Genomic DNA, 21019 nt, shown 5'->3' with positions numbered 1-21019 from the left:
TGCATTCCCCCAGAAATAACAGTGGCAGGGCATCTTTCCTTAGAACAGTGCACTATGCGGTTCCTCTTTTATTCCTATTGGAAATATACGAATAAACTAGAGTTTACTATTCCTCTTGTCAACAGGGTCTGTCACAGCCTTGCACCGTCAGTGTTTATTAGAGGGTAGAAGCACACACCCTACTGACAAGGGGAATAGTAACCCCCAGCTATCAATTTACTCTTACATTTCCAACAGGAATAGCAGAGGAACAGCACAATGCAACGATCTATGAAAAAAGGGCTGCAGCATTGCTATTTTATGAGGAATGCAATTTTTTGGACTAAAGCAGACATGTCAGGAGGCTGACTGACCAACTCAGGTCAATGTTGGTCAGTCAGACCATCAGGACGGCCTAGCCACATCCAATAAAAAACAAAAAGGATATATCGATAATCACAATCCGATTTTCTGCAGTGCTTCAAGGGGTTGTCCAGGATAACAAAAACATAGCTGTATTCTTCTAAAAAAAACAGCGCCACCTCTATCCTCAGGTTGTGTGCAGTATTGCAGCGCTGTCCCATTGACTCCACTGGAGCTGAGCCGGAAACAACCCATTAACAGGGGTGGTGGTATTTTTGCAAGCGAGCAGCCATGTTTTTCTAATCCTGGAGAACCCCTCTTTAAGTTGTAGTAATAATAAATAAATAAATAAATAAAGCGTGTCCCTTTTACTGTAGATACAAAGTTTAATTTCAGAGATTCGGATCAGACATTTTATTCTCCATAACACAGGGTGAGATTTTTAACACGTGCACCACAGGTAATTATTAAAAACAATCATCTACAATTTGCTAAAATTCCTAGTCTGAGAAAACGTCAACTTGTCTATTCAATAAGACTAAAGAAAACAGACTGCTATAAACTCCACCGTATGTGATACAATGTGACGTCACCAAGCGCTCAGGCACAGTGGAGGTGGCCATTTTTGGGCTGTACCCATTACTTTATATGGCATCCCAGGCTATATGGATTTTCACGGGTGTTTGCCTGGGCAGTGGATTAGTTGCACCCACAGTGTTAGGATGACGGGTGCTGCTATTCAAATTGGTCCTCAAATATAAGAGCTGCAACTTGTCATCAATCAGGGATCCAAAATTATAGAGTAGGGAGGTGGGGTCTTTTTTTCCCTCCAGAAATAGCGCCCCTCTTATCCAGGGGCTAAGTCTGGTATTGCAGCTCAGTCCTATTCGCTTTTATAGGGAGCTGTAATACTGATCATAGCCTATGGACAAGAGTGGCGCTGTTTTAGATAGAAACAGACCCTTTTTTTTTCTAATATGGACAACCCTTTTAGGGCAATACAAAACAATAAAAGCTGGACTTTGGGCACTATGCTTGAAGAAGTTTATACATAAGGTCCCTAGGATGAGACCAGCCAAGACTGGAGAGACAATTGTCAGGTTCCTGGTGGGACTTTGCATGCGCCCCCCCCCCCCGTCCCCCACCAAAAAAAGAAGACTTAAAACGGGACTTTGAACAAAGTCAATTAAGTGCTGGTCCCTCATTGGCTGTGATGGGAAAGTCACGCCCCTCATTTGTGTTGGTGAAAGTGGGTGGACCTACACAAATATGGCGATTGAAACCCGACCATGCCCAAAAAAACAAAAACAAAAAACGCTTGTGTACATATATCTCCCCTCATTAAGTCAATTGACCCCCCCCCCTTCCCAAATTGTGTAAAAATGGTAGCAAATTCATAAAATGATGGAATACTGGGTGATCGATCAGGCTCTGTGTGAGAATTTTTAAGGCGTTTCTTGGATGAATAATGTGATTTAACGCAATGATTTCACTATTTGTGAGTAACTTTAGCCCTCGACTGGATTTCTCGTAGCGTTGGATTGTCAGGTAACGGAGATTGGCGAGGCGGCCGCGGTGTGCACTTATTGCCGGCCGCACGGAGGCAGAGTCCAGGCCCTCAGAGGTTTGGCGACTTGTTTATCAGTAGTGAGCAGCAGGTCAGGCATCCATCTACTTTGGACAGCTCAGAATTGGCCACAGGGATCAGCATGTGCTCCTTCAGCTTCTCAAACACCTGCAAAAGAGGGGCCAAAATTCACTGCAATTCTACAGCTATATTATGCAGGTGCACATGGGCCTTAGTAGCGCCCCTCATAGATCACCAAGCATGCTCAGGTTCTCTGTGACTTACTTTCACGCTCTCGGGGAACTCCTCGGGTGCTCGGTGGAGGAGTACATGGCCTTTCCCGGGTATGTTCAGATAAATGCAGTTGGCAGCCTGATCATCTGGGACCGTCAGCTTGTCATAGCGGTGATCACTCATCTGCTGCATGGTCTACAAAACAGCACAAACGTCATTCATCATAGGTTTCGGTCACAGACACATCTGGGCAGATTTATTGATCCTTCAGAACACGTAAACTTAAAAGGGGTTCTCCAGGAGTAAATACTTTTTATCTAATGCCCACAGTAAGATTCATACTTACCTGCTCCCTGCCACCCTGGTCCTCCGCACTGCCTTCCACATGTCCATCTTCTGATCCCCAGACTTTACCATGGGCATGGTTACATGCTCTGCTGCAGCCAGCACCTGGCTTCAGCAGTGACGTGCCAACAAGTGGCACATCGCTGCTGAAGCCGGTTATTGGCTGCAGCGGAGCATGTGACCATGCTCATGGACCGCCAGACGTAAACAGCTCAGGGACCAGAATATGGACATGCGGGAGCTAGTGAGGAGGAGCGGAGTGGCAGGTATGAACCTTGCGTTAGATAATAAAGTCTTTATTCCCGGAGAACCCCTTTAAGACAGGCTGTCTAGACCTGCACCAGATATATTACAGGGGTTCAGGCTAGATGATGAATGTGATGCAGATCCTTCTGTTGCATCTTAGACCATGACCTTTTTTCACCAAGTCACACCCTATATTGGCAAGCTAGTCGCAGTGGATTTTTCTAGAGACTAGGTGCGCCAACAAGGTGAACTTACATTCATAAATGAGGGCCATCATTCTTTGGTTCTTTTGACCCTCTCTAATGTAAGTCATATGGATCCATACGACTCAAGCTTTATACCGCGGTGTTGAAGCAGTTACAAAACTACAACTCACAGCATGCCAGAGGTTGTAGTTGTGCAACTTCTACAAATGGATAGCCATAGGTTGGAGAACCCTGATCCATATGGAATATAGTCAGAGGAACATGTACTGATCATCACTGCTTCTCATTGACCTTCTTTGATCTGTATCATCCCAGTGGAGGTAAACCTTTCCTGTTAATATTTTCCATGTCTCTCATTGACTGGTGGATCACACTCCCACTGGTAGAGGAAAGACTCCAAACTTCTATCACCTGTGCAATGTAACCGTCATACAGTGTACACTGTGCAGACCAGCAGTAAACCACAACTCGGCCAGCTAACAGGGCTGATCCAATGGCTCGTCCGCCGTGTCGGCGTCAGAAGGTCCAGAGGTTTTGACAGATGAGAAATGAAGTTGTTTTCCTGAAACATTCCAACTTGGAAGTAACGTTCTAGGGCGGGGGTGAAAGGTTGGCTTTTACAGCTCTATACATCTAAAATGTTTTGTAAATTTTTCAGATCATCTAGGAGACACAGCATGTGAGTTATGAGGAGCTAAGGGGCCAATATACTTAAGAGTAAAGTCAGCCGAACGTGCTTTGGTTGGACAGGCTGAGTATGGCGGTATCTCAACTTTACATTGATAGCAAGTGTTGGGGTAAAAGAAGATATACTGGGTTTCAACATGCCCAATCCAGAAGTGCCTGTCAGCAGCTCGTTCCTCTCCCCCCCCCCCCCAATAAGAACATGTTGAGCGTTCACTCTTATGGGGGAGTCCAGAAGATTAGCGTCAGCTGAATGAGTTTTTGGCCCACATCTAATGCAAGGTATATGGCCACCAGCTTGAAGAGTGGGAGTGTTCAAGAGCTAGGAAAATAATAATCCACCTTCCATCACCAAACTAACTCCAGGAAAAGGCAAGCACCAGAAATGTTCATCGGGAACTTCTCGGATTGGATTTCTATAGTTTTAATGGTACCCACAAGCCTGGTGTCACCAGGTCAATGGTCGGCTGCAGTGATATAAAGACTTTGGAGCACCAGAAAACATGTTCCTTGGAGGGATGGATGAGACAACACCATCTGGCAACATGACAAACTTTGGGCTTGGTGGTTGCTAGAGGAACCCACCTGGAGGAATATGAAGAGCCAACTGTATTAAGGAGAAACAATCTTTCTCTGTTCCTATAGGGGAAAAATGCAGCATTTTATAAGATATACCGTACCCTTTCCGTAAATATGTTTCCCGGAGCTTGATTTGTAAGACGTTGACTGATCTTGACCTCCTTGAAACCTTAGGAATGAACTAAAACACTGGATGCCAGCTTGGCCTTATCACCACATATCATACCAGACCGCCACACTAATTGTCTTGAGGCCGAATCCACCACAGCACAATCAAAAAATTTCATAAGAAACCTTCCTAGAAGATGGGGAGGGGGAATCATCTTTTATTACTGTCCATAGGTCTTGTTGAGCAGGCTTCTAGGGATGCGATGATTGAGTGTCCACCTACTACAAGCATCAGGTCACAAACGTAGAGTGGACCATCATGTTGGATTACCACCGGCAAAAAAGCCAACACAACTAAACAAAACAAAAAAATGGATCCCAGTTCAGCCATTTTGGCCAAGGCCCATGTTCTCCTTCAATGATGCAATATGAATAGGTACCACCAATCACTTGGCTGAAGTTAAAGGGTAACGGTCATTTTCTTAAATTTTTTTATGTAATTGGCTTGGTCTCTCTAAGTACACCTTAGTTCCCTAGTCAATACTTTTGTATAGCTATTGAATTATCTAGTAATTGCAGCTTTCTCTTTGCTCCCCCAGCGTTGCTAGGTGTCCTCCGTCTCCCATCTTGTATATACAGAAGACTGAGGACGTAGTGGTGGGCAGTCCTACTCCTGACCGCTGCGTGCGCGCTCCTGTTGGACCACGGAAGTGACTTGCTTCTAGAGCGATGCAATTCCCGCTCTAGGGAATAATAAAAGCGCCAAGCTAAAACAGCCTCTAGTTAACATGGCCTTTTCTTTTAGACCAGGTACCCAGCCACAAGTCAAAATGAATGAAATGGACAAATATTAACCCCTACACTGCTGTTTCATTTACGTAAAATGAAGCAAATTGCGGTCCCCAATGCACAACGTTCGTGTGCAAGAGGCCTTACACTAATAATGAATACATAGGAAGACATCTGCTCAGCTCCCAAATTGGCTGCGGCTTTAGAATTCGGTAATAGATACAGTAAAATCCACCAGATAATGTCCTCGGGGGCTTTCAAGCATCTTAATAAACTCACTCAATACCTTAAGAGCTTTTTGAGCAGCCTCGCTGGAGCCGATGACAATGAGGTTGGGTCCGGCCATGCTGCAGAAACTCTTCAGATGCAAGTTGTCGCTCACGGGGACTGTGGACACGGCGTAATCCTGCGAGAACCGAAGATTGAGAATGTTAATGTGAAGAGTCAGGCCGGGTTCACATCACCGTTTTGTTTTCCGTTCTTCTGATCCGTCAGAAGAAGAGAAATAAAAAAATAATAATAATTTGATCCTGTATTTTTTGCATCAGTTATGCTCAGTTATGCCCATTTTGCACCTGTTTTAGCCATTATTTTGTATGACATAATGCAGATGCAACACGGACAGTATCTGTATTTTGCGGATCCACAATTTGCACACATCCGTGTGCATGACGCCTTAAAGGGGTTGTCCAAGTTATATTTATTGATGACCTATCCTCAGGATAGGTCACCAATATCAGATCGGCTGGGGTCTGACACCCGGCACCCCCTCCGATCAGCTGTTTGAAGAGAAGGCGCGCACCGTGCCAGCGCTGCCTCCTCTTCATGGTTTACCTGCTCGCCGTTGCATCTGCAGCAGTGAGCAGGTGTAATTAGACCAAAGCCGTCCCGTTCATTTGAATGGTACGGATCGCTCCTATACAAGTATATAGAAGCGATCCGTATCATTGAAATGAATTGGGCGGCTTGGGTGTAATTACACCTGCTCACTGCTGCAGATGCAACGGCGAGCAGGTAAACAATGAAGAGGAGGCAGCGCTGGCACGGCACGCCTTCTCTTCAAACAGCTGATCGGCGGGGGTGCCGGGTGTCAGACCCCAGCCGATCTGATATTGGTGACCTATCCTGAGGATAGGTCATCAATAAATATAACTTGGACAACCCCTTTAACCTTAAACAATAATAATCATTGTGTCTTACTGTATTAGGACTCATGCACACGACCGTATGTATTTTGCGGTCTGCAAAACACCGATCCGCAAAAATACGGATGATGTCTGTGTGCATTCCGTGTTTTGCGGAACGGACATACGGAAACAGAATGCACACAGAGTCATTTCTGGTTTTTGGCGGCCCCAGTGAATGGTTCTGCATACGGGCCACACAAAAAAAAAAGCGGACAAGGCAAACAAAATACGTTCGTGTGAATGAGCCCTTAGGGTGTTACATGCTCCATTTGTGTAGCATTTTTCGATAGCAATTCTGCAAAACTGCAGCAAAAATATCTGCCGTGGTTACACAGAAAAAAAAAAAGTATATAAAATTTAAAAAAAAAAGAGGGGTTTTCCGAGATTTTCTTACTAAATGTGGGGGTCAGACACCCGGGACCTCCACCAATCAGCTGTTGGAGAATCCAGCGGCGCCCAGGACTGCTGTGGCCTTTTCTCTGCTTTTCCTAGGCCGCGTGACGAAACGTTCATCGGTCACATGGCCTAGGAGCAGCAAGTGCAATACCATGCACAGCCACTATACAATGCACGGCGCTGTGCTTGGTAAGCTGTAACAAGACAGCGGCGCTCACAGGATTGTCGGGGGCTCCACATGTTAGACCCCCAATGATCAGATACTTATAACCATCAGTAAAAAATAAAATAAAAAAACCTCGGAAAAACCCTTTTAACCTTAATGAGATCGGCTTTTCTGGTTGGAGTGAATTGCACCATCATACGTGCTATAATGGAAGTCATCAATGATATTCATACACGTGACTGTTTTATTTTCCTTACAGAAATCCCCCTGTATCATATACCATAAAATACAAGATGTGTACACTGCATTATTCTTACCTTAAATGTGTCGGCCAGAATTTCTGCTCCCCGTTGGTTCGTTCTTTTGGATAAACCCACAAAGAATTCTCGCCCTGAGAAAAGAAAATCATGTTACTCAGCACTGCCCCCTAGTGTATGTACTTGGGCGAGCTGCTTTTTGATTGCTGTGACCTATTACATATGTAACACCCCAGAGTGGTGTTACCACTACTGCACCCTGCTACTATCTCTAATGGCCTAATATAATGTCATCTTATGTACGGTATTTATTCTAGGTCCTCCACACTGTACATTTCTAATATTTGCAACTGTTTATATGCAATGTGTCTGGTTCACCAGCAGGTGGCAGCAAACACGGCAGAGCTGTACTTAGGTAGAATGAAACTTTCCATTCCATTTTAACCTCCCCTGGGGAGGGTAGTGGACGAGTACAACTTCCTGCAGGAAAGGTGGGAACCAGTGTTAGTCTAACTCACCCCCCTGCTAGGGGACAGGTGTGCAGGGGGCATGTGCTCTGCTAGACGTGCCCACGCTAGCCAGAGCACCTTAAGCTCTGCTGGCCATAGAGGCCAAAGCTTAGAGCCTCAGGAGCCAGGAGGAAAGTTCCCTGGACTAATCTAGAGACAGACCATACAAAGAGAAGTGCAGCACACAAGAAGAAGCCAAGTCATACAGTCAGCCTGTCAGTACAGCAGAGCCAGAGAGAAAAAGAGTAGCAGAGTCGAATTTGCCTGCCAGTGTTAATGCTAAAGCCTGCTGGGACCAAGACAGTTTGTAAACAGTTTTGGAGAACGTTTATGCTAAGTAAAGCTGCTATTCAACTACATACAAAGTTGGGACTCCATTTTTCCTGCAAATTCCTCAATTATTCCCCCTATTTATTGCTTCGGAGCCAACGCCTGGGGTCCAGCCGTCCCCAGGTAGGAGCATCGTGACACAAAGACATTTTAAGCCGCACTATACCACTCTGCATTCCCTAAGGGGAGGCGCTAGTTGCACATATATTACGTTGCAGTTCAGAAACATTACATGTTCTCAGTTTGAGACCAGAAATATTACAGGATTTTATTACTATGGCCCGTCCTCAGGATAGACCATGAATAGCTCATCGATATTGGTCCAACACATGAGTACAGACCATTAATGTTAAAATCCTGGAATACATCTTTACAGGATATGGACACCTTTGTTAAAAAAATAAAAATATTTACACTGATTAATTTATTTTGTGGAGAAAATAATTTATTTTTTAGTTTTTTTTCTACAGCAGACACGTGCTTCCTATGCACAGCGGCTGCTCTCATCGAGTTTACAGAGAATCCGTCATCTGACGGATTTTCTGCAACTCCTCCTGTGTGCACAGGGGAGCGCGCACTGTCCATCTCCCCTTCCACCAGGAGCCCTGTATCAGAAGCTGCCAGGTTCGGCACACTAGAAGCCCCTCCCCCTCCTAAGAAGCTCCGCCCCTCATCGACATCTCACCAGGAGCAGCTCCAGACTACATTGTGGTTACAGGACCTGTGGTGATGTCATGTGTGTGGGAGGAGTTAGGGGAACACAGGCTCAGTGTAGGACTGTGCTGGTGGAGAATGCAGAGGTACTTTATGTATGGAAGGTGTGTATAAAGCAGAGCTATGTCAGTGTAACCAGTCTGTTGTACAGTTTTCTGTGTGTAATGTCTATCTGTGTAATGGACATGTAGCAGAGCTGTGTGTGCAATGCATATATAGTAAACTGTGTAATGGGCGCCGTGTATGGCAGCGTCAGGCGGGCGCCGTGTATGGCAGCGTCAGGCGGGCGCCGTGTATGGCAGCGTCAGGCGGGCGCCGTGTATGGCAGCGTCAGGCGGGCGCCGTGTATGGCAGCGTCAGGCGGGCGCCGTGTATGGCAGCGTCAGGCGGGCGCCGTGTATGGCAGCATCAGGCGGGCGCCGTGTATGGCAGCATCAGGCGGGCGCCGTGTATGGCAGCGTCAGGCGGGCGCCGTGTATGGCAGCGTCAGGCGGGTGCCGTGTATGATGTTGGATAAATGTAAAATTTTCTACATTTATTTCTGCATGGGAGACTAGCAATGGTTTTTCCCTGCAGAAATATCAGCCTCATAACATTATGTGGGCCTATGCATTATATATGTTAATTACCACACAATTCGTACTCCTCCTCGGATAAAAATACTCCTCAAAATTGTTAAGAGCAGTATTTTTACTCTTCTGGAAAAAACGTAGTGCGATCTCTGCTGTCAACTGTAACACACCGCTGACAGTCTGCTTCAAACTGCAGACATAACCCCTTCCATGCCATGGTCCTTAGGGACCGCTGTATGGAAGGGGCTAACCATCTGGCCGCTGATCTGCTGTGGCAGCGGCCCAATGCCGTCCCTCTCCCCCTCCCTTCCCCCGCCGGGTAGGATGGCCGTCCTCTCCTCCATACAAGCAGTCACACCCCCCTCTCCTTCAGGATGGCAACAAGCCCCACCCCTTCAGGATGGCAACAAGCCCCACCCCTTCAGGATGGCCGGCGCTGCAACAAGCCCCACCCCTTCAGGATGGCCGGCGCTGCAACAAACAAGAGTCCTCCCCTACATAACGGAAACTGAACTGATCCATTTTGCAGCCCATAGACCTCTATTATGCCTCTGAAGGCATTCAGTTACACATTCAGTCATAGAATTGAGTTATGGTTCGTAGTAACTGAATCCATAACGCAGTTCTGCTTTTACCAACAAACGAAGTGTGAACGAATTTCAAAATATGAAATTCGCTCATCTCTACTGAAAAGTATTAATAAAGATCAATTGGAAAAATTATTTTTAGCCCAAAATTAGTAAAATGCAAAAAAAATAAAATAAAAAAAAACTGTCCCGAAGGTCCATAGCCTTTATTGTGAAAAATGCAAGCAGATATCACCTGTGAAGAGCACATCTCCACCGTCTAAAGTGGCTGTTTCATCAGTCATCTCGACCACGTTCATCTGCAGATCCTGCAGAGCTTTCTTCACAGCCTCCACCTGCAAATACAACAGGATTTGTCATTAGGATTATAATAAATGTTTGCTTCAGACATATAAAAGCCCCTGATGTCAGATATCTGTAGACTGGGGGGCAGCTATAGGTGGGGGGGGGGGGGGGGTGTGGAGGTAGCAGTTGCTACCAGGCCCAAAGAACCCTGTACCGCATAAGAAGATATCAGTATTATAGAAAGTGCATGTTGGTCAAGTTACACCTCAGGCTGGAGGGAAGGGGTTAGGTCAAGAATTGCGGCAGTTTCAATTTTAGCCTCAGCCAGCACAAAGGCTATGTGCTTCCCTGCCCCTGGCCACAAAGTACTGAGTAAAGGGGGCCCCAAGCTGAACTCTTGCACCAGGACCCATGAGCCTTTAGATATGTCCCCGTCTGTAGATCTTGGATATCTATAGTAATTACAACATGCCTAAACCTGCTCATGGACTTTACACCCCGCTATTAACAAATCCCAATAATGGTCTTCAGTAGATGGTTGATTCTAAGTAACCGCTGATGTCACCTAAAGACATGACCCACCAACCTGACCTTATATTTCTTATAAGTGCACCATGCATTTCTTGTAGGATGATTAACCTATACCATCAATACATGAAGAAAACCAGTCTCCTTCTCCCAGTTAGAGCATATGGACGTTGTAGAGGGGTCTAGGCCACCTTCTCAGAGGCAGAGCCAGTAAGTAAGAGCGGCTCATGCTCCATTCATTTATTACATGGTCACCATGTACTGCTGAAATCAAACTTCAGCGGATCATTGGGGCTTTCAGGAGCTGGACCTCATCACCAAGTTTGCAGTCTTCAGACAAAGTTTGTGCTCTATGAACCCCTTTAACCAGAAATTACCAAGTCCTCAATCTCTTATGAACAATGGAACTAATTTAACCTGGAACCAGTTTCAGTCGTTCTTTGGAAAACTGACCACAGAAAGGGTCAGTTCGGAAGAATTTCCATTGTGGTTTTGCTGCTAATGAAGAATTTTTTGTGCATTGCAAATGGTGAAATCCACGGTGCAAAACGGCAGCTTGTACTGACTTTCAGGTGGATGAAAGGGGCCAATAGGGTGAGAATGTCAATGTGAAAGCAGATGAAACAAAAGCAGAGATCAGTGCAGCCGATGCCACCGTATGTTCTCCAGGGGAAGTGGCCAAACAGCCGAAGGAGTATAACAAGCCTTGGATGAAGATTGATGGACTAAGTGAGTCCAACTGGTGGAGCTGCTGTTGATGGTTGTGGCAGAACTTATTTGACTACTGAAAACTTGAAAAAGGAGTCCAGAGTACCCCGAAACACACTGTCTAGGTTAATATTTAATAAAGGCTGTAAAGTTGATCACCACATCGGTCGTGTCCATGCGCCTGCCAGCTATCATCGTAGAGTTGGACTCATTTAGTCCATCAATCTTCATCCTATGCCTTTCACGTGGATGGGATTTTGAAAGCCCCATCCACTTGTCTTGTAAATTACTGCAGATTTTTGTGTGCGGAATCCATACCGCATACCTACCACGTCTGGACCCAGCCTAGTGATAGTATATGTTCATTGTTTATTAGTCACTGACTAAATCAGTAGCCAAATCTACTAGCATAATCAACATCCCTCATTTCAAATGTTTAGAGCATCCCTCCGGTAAGAAATTACCAGGGCCCACCAAGCCAAGCCAAGGTGACGAGTTAGAAGACTCTGCAGATCACGTTTCTTTTGGAGAATGTTTTTTCTGTCTGATGCAATATTTTAAGACATTTACTTAAGTGGAACCTTTGCTCAGAAGATGATGGAATATTTTGGACTTAATAGGATTAATAGCAAAATATTTGAGGACTCTTAATTGTCTTTACCCAGGGTGTCTGAACTTTGGAAGCCGGATTCAGTTCCTCATACCTGTGCAGTGACTACTGGCAAGAAGCTACTAAATGACGTAAGTTCTTGTTTACTCATGCTGACAATTAATGTAGCAGCCATCCAAGTCTTCTCAAGAAACATGAATGTCTCTGTAATGTCTGTTCCAAGCGCCCCGGGCCTTAGGTGGCATATGTCAAAAAGCGCAACGAAATATGCAGCACTGTAAACACAGCCATATATCTCCAGCACATCTCTGCAGGTTGACATAAATACGAGGCTGACATTTGACAGAAACCCGAGACCGCATGGGGCTTCTGAGAAAATTTACAATAGAACCTTGGCCATACTCAACCGTGGTGCATTGCATCACCAAAAATAATCCGAGCCCTGAAGACTTCACGGAATTTAAAAAGCAAAAAACAGGCATCGAGTAAGGAGGTAGCTCAGGTTCTGAAAAGAATAGCTGACAGGTTATCTTACCTGGGTACGGTCAGGACCCAAGGCTTTATAGGGTTTACATAATCGTTGCATGTCTATCATTTTTGTCATTCCCCGAAAAGAAGATTCCAGATATCTAGCCTCGGGGGGAGGGGCGGTCAATGGTGACAGATTCCCTTTAAAACAGTTGTGCCAAGATATCAACATAACCCCTATGCCCAGGAGAAGTGATAAGCATTTGATCAGTGGGTGCGTCCATATGAATGGAGCAACAGGTCGAGCATTCATTCTCTATGGGACTAATGGATATAGTGGAACGCTGTACTCGGCCATCTCCGGCAGTCCTATAGAGAGTGGGGTTTGGGGCCCTGAATCCCTTCAGTGAAGGACCAGACAACTTGCTATGCTATCAGTCTTCTCCCGAGTATTAATTCTGCCTATATCCTTGCACAAGCTGCAACGTTATTCCGATGAATCCGAACTGGTTTGAAGCTTTATTTCACCTTGCGGCAGCGGCGTCAAAAAATAATATATGAGTAATATAGAAAGATCCCGAAGTTTTGAAGCAGACACATTCCTGAGTTATAAAATGTCTATGAAGGTAGATGAGAGGCGCGGAGTATCTGCCAGAGCTTCTCCGTTTCTGGGAAAGAAGCAATAAATGCGTGTTAATGACATTTCTAAGAATTTCCTGTTGTCCAGCTCCACAGTAAAAATCCAGTCTGTCGCACAACCCATTCCACATGTCTCCAGCGGATCAGGCTGCCAGACCGGAGGTTCTCCTTCATATGTTGTTTGGAAACAAACTTGAGATGTCGATCAGAACGGCGAGGATATACAGTATTGAACTGCACCATTATCGGGGGGGGGGGGGGGAGGGACGGGAACGGGAACAAACTGTAGACGGCAACATGGCGCCAAGTGGAGGTGCTGCTCCTTTCATCTCTATGGGAGCGCCAAGGAGAGGGACAGAAGTGCCTGGCCATCTCCATCTGTCCAATAAAGATGAATGGATCAGGAGCGGGCATGCATGCACTATTCATACTGGGAGACACTTTTTCTTTTTTTTTTTTTTTTTTTGTGGGACAACCCCTTTCAGGCCCATTTTCAGATGTCACTTGCTCAAATAAGGATCCGAGGAACCGCCTGGAAGTTTAATAAAAATAATTAGTGTTGTATTACCAAATAGTCTGCCTCAAGCATACTATAAAGAGATATGACAATTTCTTTACAATATGGGGGGAAAACTCACTTCTTACATATTATGGGCAAAAATTAAGACTCCTCCCCTGATTGCCCAGTTCAATACCTCCAGTTGTTTTCTTTTTCTTCCAGAAAGAACCGATTCTCCTTGTGGAGATCTATCTGGTAGGGCAATGCACCCTGGGAAAAGGTATGCAAAGTAGCTCTCCTCCAGAGGGTAGAAAACAGTCTCTCTGGTGCCACCAACTCCAGAGCTATAATGAGTGTTTGCTCAGGGGTCCTCATCTCTGGCCTTATAGAGAAAATAAATACAGATTCTGCTAGTAGAGCATCTCAGCTCTGTACAGAGAAAAGGGCTCCGTATTTTAAATAAAGACCAACTGAAAAAAAAAAAAAAAGATTTTTAGCTCATAATGAGGATAATGCAATAATGAAAATTTTAAAAAAAATTGCCCCAAAAAGGTGTACATAGCCTTTAAGTAAGAAAGTATTAGATTAGATATTTTTTTGAAACTCAACAAGTTAATCTGCTGATGTATTTAATTCAGCTGTAGGAAGAGTGCTAAATGAGCCTGGCCGGACCTTGGAGGATTGACACTGGTAATTACAGTTGCTACAGATCTGTCATTTTTTTGTACCCTCACGGGTGATGATTATGCAGAAAACACATGACCCGATGTCAGTCTGGGCTGAAGCCTCTACCCCACTGGCATTCTCCTGTCATTAGACGAGAGGGCTGCACGCACGGTCTGCCGCTTGCCTAAACAAAGGGTGAGCGGAGGACAGAGCGCGCTAAGGGTTTAAGCGCACACACACGCGAGTAAACTGCACCCGTACAACTGTTACAATTATGAAGCATCCGTCAACACAGCTTTGGATTATGACATCAGAAGCTGTAACCCCAGGCAAATATTTTCCACACAGTAGACATAACCTTGGTTAAAATGAAAACATGACCTGCAATTCGGCTATGCTTGGTGTCTAGCTCAAACACCCCATTGTTTAGTGCAACACATAGATCACAACAGGCCATTCCTAAGAATTCAATACTGTTATGAGACGCACAGGAGCGAGTGAAGCCACAGAGGGAGGTGCTCACAGTAAAAAGGATTCGCCCCTCCTTTACAAGTAAAAACAGTATCAAATTAGTATACTGGGCACTCACACTATAGGTAGAACCGTAAATAGAATGGCAAAATGGCTTATTGATCAAATTGATAATTTTATTAATAACTTGCTGCTTATAATAATAAAATACAATAATAAAATACAATACTAATACAGTACACTGGACTATTTATAGGTCAATAGGATACATTGGTATAAAATACACTAGACATTAGACTGCAAATATCTAAAAGTGAATAGATTATATAAATACACAGTAATAAGAGTAGTGGGACACGGATCCCGCCAGGGGCGATTGTAGCATCTTTTGACATTGTGTCATTATACACCTCGATCAATCACGAAAAGGGCTTGAGGGCCGTAGCGGAGATGTTGCAAAGTTCAGAACATCCCGCTGCAGTTCAGCAGTTTGTACTGACACTATTGGAGTTGTCCCTAAGGAACAATTACTTTGAGTTCCAGGGGCAGTTCTATTTGCAGGTAAGGGGCGCGGCAATGGGGTCCAATGCCGCGCCCACTTACGCAAATATATTTGTACGGTCATTTGAGGAGCGTCTCGTCTATGTATCTCCCCACTTCAATCGAGTTTTGACGTGGTGGAGATACATAGACGACATTTTCCTCATCTGGACCGGCACCATGGATCAGCTGATGGACTTTCACGCATTTTTGAACTCCCTTGATCGGGAGATCCAATTTACGTTAACGGCATCGGCTGACCGGGTCCAGTTTCTGGATACGCAGGTGTATATTGAGGATGAACAACTACACATGGATTTGAATGTTAAACCCACCGATAAGAATACATTGTTACACTTTACGAGTGGACACCCTAGGAGAATGCTGAATTCTTTGCCATATAGTCAAATGTTGAGAGTGCGGAGAATAGTTGATAAGGACGAGAATATGACTTCAGCATTGTCTAAGATGCAACAATCCTTCATAACTAGGGGGTACCCAAGTGGGTTAGTGAAGAAACATGCTGATAGAGCAAGGGATATCCCTAGAAGGGAACTATTGATGTTGAAACCAAGACAGGCCAATGACAGATTACCGTTTGTGTCAACTTATAATGAATTGAGCCCCAATATTGAAAAAATTGTGAGACGCCATTGGGGGCTGCTTAGTAGTGGACATCCCAACATAGAGGCCTTTAAACAACAGCCTATGATGGCATATAAAAGAGCGGGCAATATTAGGGATAAAGTGGTGCGTTCCAGATTGCCCGAAAAGGGTCAGTTGAGACAGACTTTTTTGAAGACGAAGCGCTTGGGATCTTTCCCATGTCTGGGATGCGTTAATTGCAAACTGATGCAAAAAGGATCAGCGTTTGCGCATCCAGACACGGGAGAAATCTTCAAGATAAGGCATTATCTCACATGTGATTCAGCATGGGTGATATATGTTTTATGGTGTCCATGCAAGATGCTATACGTGGGCGAAACCACATGCGATGTAAAAACGAGGTTGAATAACCACAGACAATCTATCAGGAATAAAAGACGTGATTTGCCCGTATCGAAACATTTTGCCGAAAAAAATCATAAAGAGAGTGAGTTGAGATTCATGCTTTTGGATCATGTAAAACCATTGGACAGAGGAGGGGACCGTTTAACCATCTTAAAGAAAACTGAGCTTAGATGGATTTTTCGGTTAGATACTCTGAAACCCAAAGGGTTAAATGTCGAATTTAGGGTGACAGGAGGGATGGTTGGATAATGCCCTTTCACTGATCTAACTTCTGTGTGTATTCATTATAATGTATGGGGTGGACCCAATGGATGTTACATGACGAATTCATGATAGAATATTCTATGCTCTTTTTGAAAATATGGTTCAAGCCTGTACCTTTGCTGGTTGGTAAGAGGTAAGAAGGAACAGAAGGAGTTAAAGGCGCAAGACAATGCCCAAACGATTGCCCTAGAGTAAAATGGCGGAAGAGATCTATGACTTGGCGTGGATCACTGCTGCGGCTTACTGGCACGCATGCGTGCGTGGTGGTGGCTGACGGAGTGGATCTGACGTCATGACGTTAGATCTCCGCCTTCGGATGACGCAGAGAGGTTATGTACTGCGTTGTCAGTGGGGATGGAATTGACACATGCGCACTGAGGAGGGAGAGACGCGAGCGGTGGCGTGCCTCCACACAAGTTCAGACGCCATCTCCTCCTGTTCCTTCATATATAACCACAGCAAGGTAACTTAGGAAACAGGGTTTATATTGCACTTTGCACTTTAATTTTGGCACTTGTATGTAGTAAATGTGAATCATGAATGGAGAAGCACTGTGATTAGTCTCTATCTAGGCACAGAGAGAGAAGGAATGAATTGTAACATGCCCTAAATATGGGAGTGCACTGATTTTGTATTGGTTGATGACTAATTGATTACAATGTGATGATGTATTTATACTAGCACTTATGCACTTTATGTTCACTTGACTTGAAAAAGGTTCTGTGAGAGAACCGAAACGTTGTCTTATTTGACATGTGTGAATAAAACTACACATTTTTTCTACACTTCAAGGAGTGCTGCGGATTTTCTTCAGTGTTTTACGTCTCGAATCGAGGGACCACCGCCGGCACCACACAGCTACGGCTGAGTAAAACGACAGGAGTGCTGCCTGAAACTTCTTTTATGGATCCAGTAATAAGAGTAGATATTCAAGAATCAGGAATTTGATGATATGCGGCTACAATGGCAATTGCTGATATGTCCTAAAAAAGGTAAGTACTGGCCAAGGAAATGATGAATAAATACTGGGACAAAGTCTCCGAAAAATCCAAAGTCCAATGGTGCAATGTGAAGCAATGTACAGGTACAGTGAGGGTTTTAGTGCGGCGTCCCGCTTCTACTCACTGTTCGGTGATTGCTGGTGTAGGTTTCACTGCTGCAGTTCCGGTTCTCTGTGTCACCTAATGCTCCTTCTCAGGTTATCTCCGCTGCCGGTTTAAGTGGCTCTGGGCATCGCTCCGTATGTTTAAAGAGCCGATGTCCTCCAAGCCTAAGTTAGCCTGCTTCCACGCTGAATCTGATATGCGGTCACAGAGTGAAGATGTGCTCACTCTCCGACTCCGAGAGGTTCGAGCTTCCAATGGATCAGCGTGGCAGGTTCTCCCAGATGATGTTCCGGCTTCTCAGCGTCAACCTGGAGGAATTTTTTTCAATGCTAGGTGCAACAAGAGTTCATGTAGAAATAAGCTGGGGGTCTTGAATCAAACGCGTTTCGGGGCTTTACGTTGCCCCTTCCTCAGTAAAGCCCCGAAACGCGTTTGATTCAAGACCCCCAGCTTATTTCTACATGAACTCTTGTTGCACCTAGCATTGAAAAAAATTCCTCCAGGTTGACGCTGAGAAGCCGGAACATCATCTGGGAGAACCTGCCACGCTGATCCATTGGAAGCTCGAACCTCTCGGAGTCGGAGAGTGAGCACATCTTCACTCTGTGACCGCATATCAGATTCAGCGTGGAAGCAGGCTAACTTAGGCTTGGAGGACATCGGCTCTTTAAACATACGGAGCGATGCCCAGAGCCACTTAAACCGGCAGCGGAGATAACCTGAGAAGGAGCATTAGGTGACACAGAGAACCGGAACTGCAGCAGTGAAACCTACACCAGCAATCACCGAACAGTGAGTAGAAGCGGGACGCCGCACTAAAACCCTCACTGTACCTGTACATTGCTTCACATTGCACCATTGGACTTTGGATTTTTCGGAGACTTTGTCCCAGTATTTATTCATCATTTCCTTGGCCAGTACTTACCTTTTTTAGGACATATCAGCAATTGCCATTGTAGCCGCATATCATCAAATTCCTGATTCTTGAATATCTACTCTTATTACTGTGTATTTATATAATCTATTCACTTTTAGATATTTGCAGTCTAATGTCTAGTGTATTTTATACCAATGTATCCTATTGACCTATAAATAGTCCAGTGTACTGTATTAGTATTGTATTTTATTATTGTATTTTATTATTATAAGCAGCAAGTTATTAATAAAATTATCAATTTGATCAATAAGCCATTTTGCCATTCTATTTATGGTTCTACCTATAGTGTGAGTGCCCAGTATACTAATTTGATACCATTCCTAAGAATGTTTATCCCTAACCATTGACCCCAAGGACTGGAAATACGCTTGTTATGACAATTCCTCTGCATTGCATTGAAAAGGGGGAAGCTTCCCCGGAGCATCCCATTTTAATGCACTAGGGATAACATATAAAAATATATATGGGATAGAGAAGAAAGCCACTGCCAAACATCTCTTGAAATTCAACCTGCTTCAGTCGGGAGCTCTCCATACACATTAGACTGTCAACCAATCCCGGGGAAAACAGAGCAGGTTCGGCTGCCAATGTGTATGGAGGCCTGGATTATTTAGTCCAGAACTGCACTGAGATTTCTCCTGGTTGCTATTGGAAACAGTCAACAAGCTTGTCAATGGGCACAGATTGTGTTTTGTAGTGTATATACTGCAGTATTCTTTTCCTACACTACAATCTAGTCTAGTTTGTATTTTTTGGACAGTTCCTAGTGCAAACTGTACAGAAAGCAAAATCGCCACAACAAGCTCTGTACAGACACTGTAAGAATAGAAGATTTCAGCTCTGGATCTCGGAGCATTGTTGTGAATACAGCTGTGGTCTAACACAGGCTGTAACTCGGGATCCGTATAAGATAAGTAATGCAATATCTTTGCAAAGTTGTAGAACACAGTGTACAGCGTATGCCCATTTTCATTATAAATCATACCCATAATTAAAAGTTTTTTTCTGAGATTTTTATACGGATGACCCATCATCAAGATAGGTCATCAGTATCTGATCGTTGGATATATATCACCACACCCCTTTTTGTACAGAACCTAGCTCCCTCAATGCACGCTTGGGCACCAGGGGTTGAGTCTAATGATGCAGCATCCCAGTGCCACAAACATTTAGAGTGCCAGGAGATAACAGCCCTCCATGCAGAACCTGGGAGACTTGCCAGCACTCCCCTTTTTCCAAGAGCCTCCTGCACATGTAGTGACCAGGTTGGAGGTGGCTACAACACCACGCTGGGTCCCCCAGACACTTGAATTGTCACAGGTTTCTGCTTTCCCAAGGGGATGGTAAGGCATGGTGCACGCCAATGGGAAATAAGTCCAGAGAGTCAAGGTCTGCAGTAAAACAGAGTGCTTCTTTACTGGAGGAACTCAAGTTGAAAACAATACAGGCAGTGCACTGAGCTGCCTTCTTCAATCTCCACCCTGGCAGAAGAAGGTTGTGTGCTGAGGAAAGGCCTGAGCTACCTTTCCTTCTCCCTCTCAGAAGCCTGGTACCCTGACCAAAGGCTGGTGGCCCACGGTCTGTGGCTCAGTTCACCGGCAGGTTATCCCCGTCTCGGCGTCCTCTTCTGGTCACTCGTGAAGTCTGACAGAGTATCTTATATTAAACACTGGTCCCTATCTGCAGACAACTAGGGGCTCTGACTGCTCTACTTTTATACAGTTTCCAACTTATCCAGAACCTTCTAATGGGAGGGGTGAAGCTGGAGAAGCATAGCCCAAACAACATTATAATTCATGGCTGACATAGAATCTTATTGAGCCTTAATACAAGTCAATCAGAATGACTGAGCAGTTTCCAGACATAACCATCTGACAGAGCTAAACCAGACAGACATTTAAAAGTTTTTTTCCCCTCCAAAAATTAGCTATGCACAGTCCTTTATAGTTTTGAAAAATTGCTAGCTTCTCAGTTCACAGGCTCGAAAGTCCCAAAGTCTCTCAATACTAGCTAGCTGTGCAGTACAAATACAGTGCAATAACTGTTCAAATGAATAGGATATATTACGAGATAAACCTATAAAATGCAGTTGAACAATATAAAACAGTATAAGTGTAAATAACAGCATAAATCATAGTGCATGTTAACCCTTCAAAGTGCAAAAGTAGTGCATAATAGAAATAGGTGAAAATGCCCACAAAACATCCAGACTCCGAAGTACACTTGCTTCAGGGCACTGCTGACATTTCAGGAGAGTTTGCAAGTATGTATCTAACCCAGGATATTCATTTCACAATAGATGATGGTCATAGCTCATCTCTTCCCCCTCCCTGCAAAATGACCCCTGTACAGGTCACAGAGCATGTCCACAACCCTGCCATAGAAGTTAATGACTTGCTGGACCTTAACAAAATTTCAATGAGTATTTTTTATTATGTATACACACACACACACTTTGACAAATGTATG

General features: G+C 44.6%; 1 protein-coding gene across 3 annotated transcripts in view; it reads right to left on the bottom strand.

Moving 5' to 3' along the window:
- Window positions 1–1291: 1291 nt before the first annotated feature.
- Window positions 1292–21019, bottom strand: part of DDAH1 (dimethylarginine dimethylaminohydrolase 1) — a 127395-nt gene continuing 107667 nt past the window's right edge. For all 3 annotated transcript variants that reach the window (XM_044302045.1, XM_044302044.1, XM_044302046.1), the window contains 5 exons: window positions 10054–10153; window positions 7167–7240; window positions 5387–5506; window positions 2195–2338; window positions 1292–2077 (listed from right to left, as the gene is read on the bottom strand). In XM_044302045.1, the coding sequence (XP_044157980.1) occupies window positions 1961–2077; window positions 2195–2338; window positions 5387–5506; window positions 7167–7240; window positions 10054–10153 (555 nt within the window). In that variant the 3' untranslated portion in view covers window positions 1292–1960. The remainder of the gene's footprint in view (window positions 2078–2194; window positions 2339–5386; window positions 5507–7166; window positions 7241–10053; window positions 10154–21019) is intronic.

Source organism: Bufo gargarizans, chromosome 7, assembly GCF_014858855.1.
Source record: "Bufo gargarizans isolate SCDJY-AF-19 chromosome 7, ASM1485885v1, whole genome shotgun sequence".
Lineage (NCBI taxonomy): Eukaryota > Metazoa > Chordata > Amphibia > Anura > Bufonidae > Bufo > Bufo gargarizans.
The sequence above is the reverse complement of the archived record's forward strand: the minus strand, read 5'-3'. Positions and strand labels throughout refer to the sequence as shown.